Genomic DNA, 12,757 nt, shown 5'->3' with positions numbered 1-12,757 from the left:
ATTTTCATCTATGATAATGCCAAGGAGTTTTGCGGAGGGGACCACTTCAATGGCAGTGTTAGTTTGGCTTATGACATTGAAAGTGTTTTTGTCTAAGGTGGTTACTTTGGAGGAGAGGAAAATTAGTATTTTAGACTTATTGGAGTTGAGTAAGAGGTGGTTTTGGTGCATCCAGTTCTCAGTAGTGGAAAAGGCTAACTGAGTTTTGGTCAGAAGTTCAGGAAGGTTGGGGGCGGAACAGACCAAGGTGGAGTCATCTGCATATTGGATGATTGTGGTGTCTGGGATGACAGTATGAAGATTGTTTATAAAGGTGTTGAAGAGCAGGGGTCCAAGGATGGACCCCTGAGGAACTCCAGTAGGTGTTGGCAAGAAGGAGGAGGAGTTCTTCCATTTGACAGCTTGAGATCTGTCTGATAGGTAGCTGGAGAACCAGAATAAAGTATTAGGAGAGAGACTGAGGTTAGTCAGAGATGATGTAGAAGGTGTGTGTGGGAGATGGTATCAAAGGCTTTTGAGAGATCTAGTAGTGCTGTGGATACTATGAGACCAGAGTCTCGTGCTTAATTGACAGTTTCTAGGAAAGATAGTAAGGCAGTTTGTGGTACTGTAGCCAGGACGGAAGCCGTGCTGGGTGGGAGTTAGGAAATGATTCTGAATTAGATAAGGCAGAAGTTGGTGGTGTACACATTTTTCTAGAATTTTTGATATTGGGGAGAGTAAGGCGATAGGGCGGAAGTTAGAAATAGTGGTGTTTTTGCCTCCTTTGTGGAGAGGAAGAATGTAGACAGTACGCCAGAGTTCTGGTACATATGATTCATTTAAGGATCTATTAATCAGAGTACTAATTGGGAGGGCAATACCTTCAGCTGCATGTTTGAGGAAGGAGGAGGGAATGTTGTCAGGGACATTAGTGCAAGGCTTCAACTTGGATAGAAGCTTTTTTATAAAACTGGTGGAAACAGGTTTGAGATGGAAATTAAGGGTATTGTTATTTGGGTTATTAGGTGTTGTGAGGGGGGAGTTAGGTGGGTTAGTATTAGGGAATGTTTTGGTTAGTTTAGCTATAGTTTCAGTAAAGAAGGTTTTGAAATGAGAGCTGAGTTCATTGTCAGATAGATTAGGGTCAGGGCAGGGATTGTTCTGAGAGCCAGGATGGAGAAGGGAGTTGACCGATTTCCAGAATTATTTTGGGTTCTTGTTGTTATTTGACTGGAATTTATTATAGTAGTTTTTTTTGTCCTTGGTAATAAGTTTTTTTACTTGGTTGCAGAGTTGGGTGTATTTGAGCAAGGCAGAGGACAGTTTATTTCTGACAGAGCTTCCAGGATTTGTCTCTGAGATGCATAATTTGTTTAGTTTCTGTGGTTAGCCATGGGGCAGAATTAGCTTTGATTCTTTTATTTCTTAGGGGGGCAAGGGAGTTAAGGGTATTTATGAAGATAGAGTTGAAATGCTCAACAGCGTTGTTGAGTGGGAAAGTGTTTAGAGGTTGCCAATTAATTTGTTTGAGGATGATAGAAAAGATTAAGGGGCTGAAGTTACTGAGGTTGCATGTTTGAACAAAGAGATGTTGGTGTTGGATGGAGTTAGATGACCGATGGATGAAGGCAGGGAGATGGTCACTGAAGGCATCGGGAATGGTGCCAGAGAGACTGATATTGTCTGGGTGGGAGGCTAGAATCCAATCTATGATGGACCCTGGTGGGTGATTTTTGTTAGGGTGAGTTGTTGAAAGGATAGCTTGAGTGAAGTTGAGAAGGTTAATGGATAGTGAGGGGGAAGGTTTGTTGAGTTTATTCCAGTCGATATTGACATCGCTTAGAATGTATTTTTCATATTTTATTTCAGTTGAGGCCCAGTATAGAATATCTTCGAGGATGGAGATATTGTTGCCTGGGGAGATGTATAATGAAATGAAGCAGATACTTTTATGATTGTTCAATCGGAGCAGGCTTGCAGTGATTTCGGTATTTTTGAATTTAGGGGTAGGGGTTTGAAGACAGATTAGGGAGAGGACATTGGAGTAAATTAGGGCAGAGCCTCCACCTTTTTTGTGTAGACGGTCATTTCTGAGCATGTGGTAACCAGGAGGTAGGATTTCAGAGTCAGTAATATGGGGTTTTAGCCAAGTTTCAGAGATGGCTAGGATGTCGGGTTGATTGTGATTAATCCAGGCTTGTATGTGGTGAAGTTCGTTATTAAGGCTTTGGGCATTGATAGTGAAGATTTTTAGAGTGCTAAGAGGGGAAATGGTGGGAGAAGAGGAAGCTAGGGTTGTGTTGTTTGTAGTGGGAGAAGAGGAGGGTGAAGGGAAGGAGTAGTTTGTGTTAAGGTAAGGGCTGGGGTTAGGATGAATGTCACCAGATAAGGCTAAGACATTACAGATTATAAGTTTTAGTCTGTCAAATTTGTGTGGTAGGTATTTGTCTGTGTTTAGCAGAAGTTTGAGAGAGAGAGTTTTAGTTGATGAAGAGAAGAGTTTGGGATGAAAGAGAAACGGGGTTTGGTGGAATAAGGGAGGAAGAAATGGAGTGGAAGTGTGGGAAGTGGAGAGAATGTAGTTGGGTGTTAGGGATAGTTTGAGTTGGGGGGAGGAATGGGATGGTTGTGTGAGAGTAAGAAATAGCAAGATATAGAGGTATTAGTATGAGGAGAAGGGAGCAGGGGAGTAGGATAGTTATGGGGAGTTGGCAGGGCATGAGAAGGAAAAGTTGGAGTAATGTACAGAGAGAAAGAAAAAATTAGTAAGTGATGTAAGTTGCGAAGGAAGGTGTAGGATTGAGAGGAAAGAAAGTGTGGACAAGGACAGTGGGAGAGTGAACATATAGAGGTATAGGAATTGGAGTGGGAGGAGTAGTATGGGAGGAGAAAAGGGTAGGTGTATTCTTTGGTATGAGATAAGAGGAGTGGTTAATAATAAGTGGATTATGATAGGGTAGTGGGTTGATGAGATAGGAAGGGGAGGGGTAGTAGGAGGTGGATTAAGTTTGGATAGTAATTATGGTAGGAGGTGCTTGTTAGGTATAAATGTTGAGGTGCTGGGGGCAGGGTAAGGGAGCGGAGTGGGAAGAGCCAAAGGAGGAGAGAGTGAGGAAGACTATCAGTAAGAGAGATAGTCAAGGTAAGTTTTACACTAAGTGCAGGGTGAAAGAAGGCTACAGTAATGCAGTAGAGAGGAATGGAGAGGTAAGGTATAAGTAGTAGAAGGACAGAGACAGAGGGTGGGGGCTTATAGTGAAAAGGACAGACAAAGGGTATTTGCAAAGTAGTGAGTGGTGTGTAGTCCTGGAGCAGAACAGGGAGAGAGGAATGATGTTGGAGGGCAGTATAAGGAAGAGAGGAGAGTATGGATACAGAAATGGGGACAGAAAGGAAGGTAGCGGAGCGCCACCTAGAGGCCAGAAAATAAAACTGAAGCTGCCTAGAGTGCACCTGTTTGGAATACTAAAGAGCAAAAGGCAGACAACAACAGATGTATACTATGTAGATACTTCTACTTTTACACGTGTGTTAGTTAAGCCAATATCTTTTGCTTTTTTTTTTTTACAGTATTTTACAATTGTATAATAGCAGCAGGAATAGCAGAAACTCCAGCAGAATACATATTCAAAAGCAACATAACGTTGTACTGGGCAAATGCTACTGCAAATAGAATTCAAGGTAATTTCTCTTGTCCAGGGGGACAAAAATGTCATGTTGAACATCTTTCCTTAGACAAGAGTGTCACAGTCTGGAAAACAACCAAAGGGCAAGCATATATTCAATTTTTACAACCTGAAGCAAATATACATTTACAAAACAAAACTGCAATAAAATGCTACATATTTCAGGGGGAAAGGGCACTCTCTCAATTTTACACTGACTGCGTAAACAGTACTGTAGAAGGGACTGAAATAAGGGTACAAGAGAGAAACATACAGGTCTGTATTAATGACTCAGTAATCAGTGGAGGACAACCTTGCCTTTTTGTTATCAGTTTTAATAATAGTCCCACAGCAAAGTTTGATCAAGTAATCAGGGTGCCATCAACATTTATGGTAGTGGGGCAAAACTACCAAAACACAGTAATGCATTTTAATATCTCATTTCCTCCTGACACTACAGACTGTAGGAGATGGACAGCATGGTACAACACGTTGTTAGGGGGACTAGGGTCAGGACTAGGTACCTTAAATTCAATTGACACAGAAATACTGGCAAACAGATTAAAATTGACAGACCAGGATATTTCACAAATAGTATATTTATAAGCACAATGGTTTCCTACTATATGGACATCACAAGAGAGACACATTCATTTTCAAAATGAGTTTTTACATTTTAATGACTCTTTAGTTAGCAGATTAAGGTTTGATGTTAATGTTACTAAATTTGTATACTGGACTAACTGTACTTTCCAGTCTCTGTATGTACAAATACAAAAAAAAAAAAAATTCAGTCCAAACAAAACTGATGTCTAGCAATGAATATGTGTGGAGAACCACATTTGAAAAATGGATCCCCAAGTAATAACTGGATTGAAATGCATGGGCAGCAAACAGTCTGCAAAAATACATATTGTATAGGAAAAGTTGTACATTATAATGTAACAAGTTCAAAAGTAATGTACCAAGTTATAGTTTTACCACTAGCTTTTGGACCACCATTCTATCCGTATCAGTAATGGTTACCCCAGCTAGAGGGAAATTATACGGATTTACAAAACAGAACTTACAAAATTGAACACTGCACTAATACAGCTAATGGACTGGAGTGTAGTCAGCATTCACCAGTATATAAACCATGTTTTTTACAACATTCTTTAAATCTATGTAAATGTACGATTTTACCTTCTAGTTCTGAAATGTTCACAGAAATAGGTCCACCGTTTGTATGTACTATTACAAATCAAAGTTTACCATTTACTAAACAACGTCCTTTCGTAGGTTGTCTTAACATTACACATATAACCTGGCATAATGATGCATATGTGTTTATTTCAGAAAATAAGGCTCCAATGCCTGTACAACGGAACCCATGAACATTGTCAATGATTAATGTAGTTTTTTCATTAAAATCGTTATGTAAAGTCATAAGTGAAAGCAAACAGTTAATTCAACAACTGCAAATGTTTAATAAAACAATTATAAGCCATGAATTAAATTCTGTAATTGTAAAAAATAAACTAATCAAGCTTGCAGAAAAAAACAAAGCTGGTACAGCTCATAACTGGTGGGACATTTTTACAGGATGGTCCTCAAAAGGAAAAAAAAAGTTGTTAAATTAGATAATTCATCCAATTCTAGTAGTTATGGTTGTTATCATTGTGTTAAGCATACGGGATTGTGTGTTAACTTGCTGTATCAAAAGAAAACTAAAGGTTTTGTTTCCCAATGTGTTTTTTGTAAGCAGTAATGAGAATTATGATTTGACCAAAGAATATGTAGACTGTTTCCTGTGTTTTAAAACAAAAAAGGGAGAACTGTTAAAGATATACATTTAGACATATATACTTCTGTTTATTAAAATATATGTGTAGTAAAAATAACAATGCATGTACACTTCTGTTTGCTAGTTAGATGCATTTACACTTCTGTTTGCTATAATATAGATAGGAAAATATAGTCAGATTCATGCATATTTCTGTTTGCTATTATATATTAAAGGGTTAAATTGTTCTTAGCTAAAAATCAAATAAAAATGGCAGTCAGCTGTAATGTAACATGAATGTTCAGGGTCTGGTACAGCTTGAAGAAAAATGCTGATAAAGATAACTCCTTAATTCAAGTAAAAAAAGGCATTTGGCTGTATGTAACAATGTCTGGTACAAAGTCAAAGAAAAATACTGATAAGAAATTCCTGAGACCCAGGTGCAAGACTCCCTATCAGATCACAGATGGGAACAAAAACAACTCCTAAAAGGTATTCACCTTGAAACAGATGACATCAGAAAATACCAAAGTAACAGACTGCAAATTCCAAACGTATTAAACAACAACATACTATTTCATGGACAAGATCCAGATGGTACAGAAGAACATATAAAAAGAACATAAAAAGTGCATGATGTTAGATCTGATTTCTTGTTAGATCTGTACACTGGAGATCATCTGTGCTGTTTAAAAAGTTTAAAATGAAATAGTAAATCTGTAAAGTGTACAGTATTGTACGTGTTATCTGTTATATAGACAATTTATTAGTACTGTGCAAAAAATTTAATAATACACTGCTAAAAAGGTTAATAGTCTGCATAGGTCAGTGCATGAATCAGACTTTATTTTTTTACAAGGTACCTACATTAAGCAGCAATACAGACATCAGCTTATCTGCATTTAATTTATCAAAACCACTTTGAAATCCAGTGATATGTGTCAAACAGGTCAGAGACCTTACAGCAAAGGTAGCTACAGGATATACTCACTTCCCAAATATGGCCATGGCCACAGACTATCTATTAGGGGGATGGAGGGATGAGCTCTCCTGGGCAAGCTTTTTCTTTGTGGCTGCCGTTACTACCATGGCATCCACCACTGAGCCCTTGCTTCACTGACAGTGGTCTTTAGGGGCAACAGGATATTTGTTGGGTTTCCCAAGGAATGGCTCTGCAATGCTTGCTTTCTTCCATGCCCAGACAGACATCAAATCCACCATCTCATCAGCTGGGGGAACCACCCAGGTAGTAGCTGATCCAATTCCAAAAACCTCAGGAAAAATGGATACCTCCTGAGAAGGAGTTTCGGAATACCAACCTCCTTTCTGTCTCAGAAATTCTCCCTGAATGAGACATCCTCAACTGGTGATCTGGGAGACCCCTCCCAGTCATTGAAATCTGTATCTTCTTTCAACGACTCCTGGGGTTGTCTAATCACCTCCTCTTACTCTTACGATTATAATGCTCAATAACTGCTTGATGCCCCAAAAGCAGTACAGAATGAACAAAGTTCTTTAAGGTGGGCAACCCCTAAATGATAAATGCAGTTAAGGTATACATCTGATTTAGGCATTTTGTGCCTGCAAGTCACATTTAAATCCAGTAGGTTTACTGAACATAGTTAAAGAAAAAGCATCCACAAACACACAGGTAACAGAGCTACCAACAATGGTAGTGAAAAATACCCTTAAGGTAGCAAGAAAATACCAACAATGGTAATGTATAAAATACTAGACAATGACTGGTACCAGAAAAAAAGAAAACAGAGTGCCAGATGCGTGAGCAAAGTCTGCAAGAAAAGGTATTTGGTAAGGGGAAAAAAACTATAAACACTATATAAAAACTAGGAAACTAGAAGACTAAATTACTGAAGATAACAGTGTTATAATAAAAAGACAAAAGAAAACTTACCTGAGGCAAAACTGTGCCAATGAAGCACATTCATACTTAACAACTGGTAAACGAGATCTGAGGTAATTCTGGGGAAAAGAGGGGATTATGGGTAAGGGGAAGAGCCTGAGCTATGGATCCTAAAGTCTGGAAAAAAGACCGAAGTTAGACGTGAGTTTGGATCAGAGACCAACACATTGAGGAATGGATGGAAAAGGCAACATCATATCACATCAGATAATACACCGTACTCATCATTTTAAGTGTCCTATCTTCAAATACAGACTAAGATATTCCCAGGAACAGCCTCAGACTCCTTGCCTGCCTACTGTACTATATGTAGCAGGTTTGGGAATGTAGTTTTAATTCACGGCAACCCAGAAAGAGACAGTCACTGCTAAACACTTTAATTCAGAAAATGTTGCAAAAAGAGCTTTGTTTGACTTTCACAGAATAACATTACTACAGTTGTCTTTGTCCTGTCTAGAACCTGAAAATTGCAATTGCATAGTGGGTCCTAAACTTCTCTTTCTTAGCTTTAGCTGTATCACACACTACATACATACCTCTCAAATGTCCCTGATTTTAACTCAAATTTTATCGAGTTTATATCATGTTATCGAAAAATGAAAATAGCGAATGCTATTTCATCGGCCCCAAAACATCTAAAGATGAAAATATCGAACATTCAGAACATCAAATTTCTTCCGCTACGAAACACATACACACAACACAAGCATATCGAACAGCAACCACACACATACACTTAAATTCCTACATCTAACGCTACACTAAACTAAACGTACACTACTATCTACCCACTTACCTTAACCCAAACCCTAACCCTAAGGTCCGTCACTATCGCACACTCACCTAACCCGCACCCTAACCCTAACTCACTTAAACTGCCCCTAACCCTAAAGTCTGTCACTATCGCACACATGCATAACCCGCACCCTAACCCTAACTCACCTAACCCGCCCCTAATCCTAACGTACAAACAATCATACACTTACCTGAACCTAACCCGTAACTTTCCACCACAGTGCTAAGAATAGCGAAGCCAGAGAAACAGCCAACCAAATTCTTTCCCGAGGAAAGAATTCACTGTTCTGCAGCTTTGCTATTCTTAGCGTTCGCTGAATAGTGTTCGATATCAGAACATTCGAAGTTTTAATACTTTGATGTTCTGATATAGACCCATTTTATCTATATCCCTCTTGATCCCTCCTAAAACAGATGACTTTTGGAAAGGAAAGGTGGTGAATTACCTTAAATAAATGATGACAATAATTAGAGTTATAAACTTCTTTTATTTCACCAAATGTATTATTACTTCACATTCTCTTATTCTGTCAATGTCCTAAGTTAGTAGTGGTAATATTTTAAAAGAGTCTCTGATTATTTCTGGATTTCTCCCTGATAGGTTGAGAGCTATGACCAAATACTATGCTAAATAGTATTTATGCTAAATATATGCTAAATCTGGAGCATTTCTCCCCGGGCCTCCGCTGAAAACAGGCTCTGTGGAACCTAGTCGGACATTCCCGGTCAACAAATGTTAAATAAAAATAAATAAATAAAATAAAAAATAAATAAATAAGCAATATATACATTATTTACACTATCTGATCTATCTCGAGCACACAACACCACTCTCTTAAATCCATTATACAAAAATACATACACTTCTCAAACTGCCAAGAGGATCCAGCCTATCTGGTAAAGTGTTAACAGTGAGAGCATACAGATTACTAAATCTGCAGTACTAGTTCAGTCATCTATTCTTGATTCTAAAATTTACATCTATTTTCTCAGCTTTATAAGCACTTTGAACAAAGCTAAATACATCTATGATGACACTTTAGTTTTACAAAGGGAAATGTTTTTCAAAGAAGCTTCATGAAACTACAATGTTCATCTTACAGGACAGAAAGAGAGAGACATACACACATACAGAATGGCATGTTTTCATGGTAAACTTCAACAACATGGGGAATCTGTTTCATCAAAAATATTTTCTGAAATGTCTTAATACTTCAAGCTGCATGCACAAAAGTTTCATTCAGTTATGTTAAACAGAAGCTATTGTCTAGTCAAACCTCCAAGCATTAACAGGCCAAGTCAACAATTACTCCTCAGTCTGCTTATATTCACAGATCATTTTCAGGTAACCATCCTTACATTTACAAGACACTTTTACGTAATCTCTCTAGCTTAACAGGATGATGTTCCTTCCTGATACAGTACTTCACTACAGAGTTTGACTCCTGAAGTCAAAAGTGAACTAATTTAAGTTCTTCTGAAATAGGCTAAGTCTGCCATGTAGCTGTTCAATGAAAACTAAAAGTAAATTACTAATTAATTAGTGCTGTAAATTTTGTATTTTAAATATTTTATTGTAGATTTCCTGCACATATGATTTTAAGAAACTCTGCTTTTTAATGTCTTGTCTTTTGTGATACATAAATATTTTACAATACCTAGAAAATAATAATTAAATTACAGGACTCAATAAATAAATAAAACAAACAGAAGATTCTAGAACATTTTATTAAATTTAAATTCAATAATTACTTAGTAGCGGCATGCATGCTGGAGGGGACGGCTGGGGAGGATAGGAATGAGCGACCATTGTTGGCTCACCCATCCTGATAGGAAGAGAGGTGGACTCTGCTCTCTGCAGTTGTGAAACCTACTGGAAAGTACGTGATTACCTGCAACAACGATCCTAGTAAGACTATGCCATCGGTGGTGTACTGCTTAGCCAGGAATACATATGTGGAAACAAGACAATTATAGGGATGATAGTCACAGCAAGCCCATATGATTAACATACTGGGCCACTTCCATACATCCAACTCTCGCCTCTAAAGGGGTGGGCTGATTAGACTCTTGCCTTGGTTGGGAAATGAATGGGCTGTAGAGCTCTCAACCATACTGGGAAACTAAAAGATCTGGATCTCATATTCTTCTTCAGAGAAAATAATAAACCAACAGGGTACTAGTAGAGGAGATACCAGATGGATCATAAAAAAAAGTGCTGGGGTAGTAAAAGAAGAAAAAAATATCAGTCTGAGATACTTACGCTCCTGAAGGCATTCAGTGTCTGTGCAATAGGACTGCGATTGTCTCAGCTGTAACAACAAAAAAGCAGAAATCAGACTGGAATTACAACTTTTTTGTTTATATTTGCTGCCCAGTGTCTGAAGAAAATTAAAATCACAGGACAGTGTGACAGCTTTTAAAACACAACACTACAACAGACGACACTGTACAAATACTTTAGACTGTGTGGGTTACACTATACACTAAAGCTCTTGGCAAAGACATTCCCCATCCATGGAGTCTGGAAATGCAAACTCAATAAATATGTACCAATAAGCAGTATTATATGGCAACTGGAAATAAGACAAGGCCTGCTAAGAAATTAAGCAAAAATAGACTCCCTAGCCAAGGATAACTATAAGGCATTCTTTAACTACATCCAAAATGTGAAGTGGAATACACAGCTATGTAGTGAACTGGTTGTGGATGGCACCAGCCATACTCAACTGGAAGTAAAAGCTAACATGCTTTGGAGCAAATTTCACCCTCGTCCCCTCCAGTGATCCCCAAAGTATACCTGCCACCAATACTCAGCCTATTATCTTTACAGAGCAGGTCATCTCAGCGATCTCTAAGGCCAAACACATGGCATCAATGGGACCAGACAACATCCCAGATTGCCTTTTAAACAACTTAAAATATAACCTAGCAGACCCACTTGGATCTGTTTAACCACTGCCTGTGAACTACCTATGTTCTGGTGGAATAGAGGACAGCAGCAGTAATCCCTCTGCACAAAGGGGGACCATCAACCGACACTGGGAATAATAGGCCCACAAGCTTGACTAACCATTGAAAGAATCATTATGGACCTTATTAACAAGGACACATGCAATCTCCAAACTCTGGACCCAACCCAGTTTGGATTTGTTAAACACAGAACATGCCTGTTAAACATAGTTGAATTCTTCAAAAAAGTCACTAAGGGCCCGGACAAGGGAAAGGCAATGCATACTGCCTATCTTGACCTAGCCAAGGCATTTGACACAATCCCCCACTCAGGTATTATTGAGAAACTCTCCCAATTGGGAATTAAGCTCTACATTACCAGATGGGTAGCCAACTGGCTCATCAACAGGACACATACTGTGAAAGTGGGTGACTTCACCTCTAGCAATAGACCAGTCACCAATGGCATACCACAGGGTTCTGTTCTGGGCCCCTTACTGTTTGGAATTTATTTCTCAGAAGTCCAGGCAAACTTGTATGGCCTGGGGTTGACCAAGTTTGTGGACAATTGCAAATTTGAAGCAACCACCGAGTCCTCCAATGATGTTAATATACTGCAGACAAGGTTAAAGCAGACAAATGACTGGTGCCAAAGCCACGGATTAACGCTAAATGCAAAAAATTTATTATTATTCCCTTTGGGAAAACCTGACATCCCCGCTAATTAGACTATAGACAGCACTCCCCTAAGTCTAGACCTAGTGGTGCATGATCTGGTAACAACCTGAACTTTGACCACTATGTATCCACAGTAGTAAGGAAATTTTTCTGTGTCACATCTTATAAGTTACAAGCATCACATCTAAATCTAAGAAGTTATAATTCCATTATACTTGGCCATCAGACCAATAATTGAGTGCAATGCTCCCTTTTTATGTACCTTACCAGACACTTGCAACAAATGGAGAGACCACAGAGGTTTCTCATCAAGAAATTACTAGGCACATAAAACAAGTCTTACGTGGAAAGACTGAAAACCCTGTCAATGCATTTTGTCTCCTACATGTTGCTTAAAGGGTGACCTGTACCTGTTTTACAGGGCAGTCTCTCACCCGGCCCTGATGGAAATGCTACACATTCATAATTCAAACTGCACAAGGGTCACTCACTCCAGGGATCTTCCAGAGACTGCCACCTCCCTTGAACAAGCTTCCAATTCACATGAAACACAACACCTCCACGATTCTCTTCAAGCGCAACCTAGATCAATGGATAGGTGACCGCAAGTTCACTCCTAGGGTGGTGCCCATGTCCCTCCTGGGGACAGGAAGATTTTATTACTACCATATACTCTTACTCACCTAACCACTGACAATTGGGGCAACTTGGGATAAATATAGCTATGCTTGTAAGGGCTCTATGGGCATTAGCCTAGTAACCTTCTATGAACCTATGCTCTGAGCTACAACAGAATGGCATTAAATATACTGATCCCAAGGATATTGCCAATATCCTGGCAAATCGATTTAGTGCCAGCTTCACCCCTCTCTCACCCCCTAAAGAGCCCATCTCAATTCCAAAAGATTGCCAAATTCCGGTAATCATGGCCACACAGGTAGAAACCACATTCTCCAAAGCTAATACAGCATCCATGGGACCAAATGATATCCCAGGCTG

The 12,757-nt window shown here is 39.0% G+C and overlaps 1 protein-coding gene across 1 annotated transcript in view; it reads right to left on the bottom strand.

Annotated features, from left to right (window-relative positions):
* SMIM14 (small integral membrane protein 14) overlaps positions 1-12,757 on the bottom strand; it is a 734,614-nt gene that overhangs the window by 177,548 nt on the left and 544,309 nt on the right. Inside the window, exon 3 of the mRNA XM_044062934.1 lies at positions 10,392-10,440. Coding sequence (XP_043918869.1) covers positions 10,392-10,440 — 49 coding nt within the window. The remainder of the gene's footprint in view (positions 1-10,391; positions 10,441-12,757) is intronic.

This window comes from Protopterus annectens, chromosome 2.part1, assembly GCF_019279795.1.
Source record: "Protopterus annectens isolate FY-2018-M chromosome 2.part1, PAN1.0, whole genome shotgun sequence".
Classification (NCBI taxonomy): Eukaryota; Metazoa; Chordata; order Ceratodontiformes; family Protopteridae; genus Protopterus; species Protopterus annectens.
Note: the sequence above shows the minus strand (reverse complement) of the source record. Positions and strands in the feature narration are given on the sequence as shown.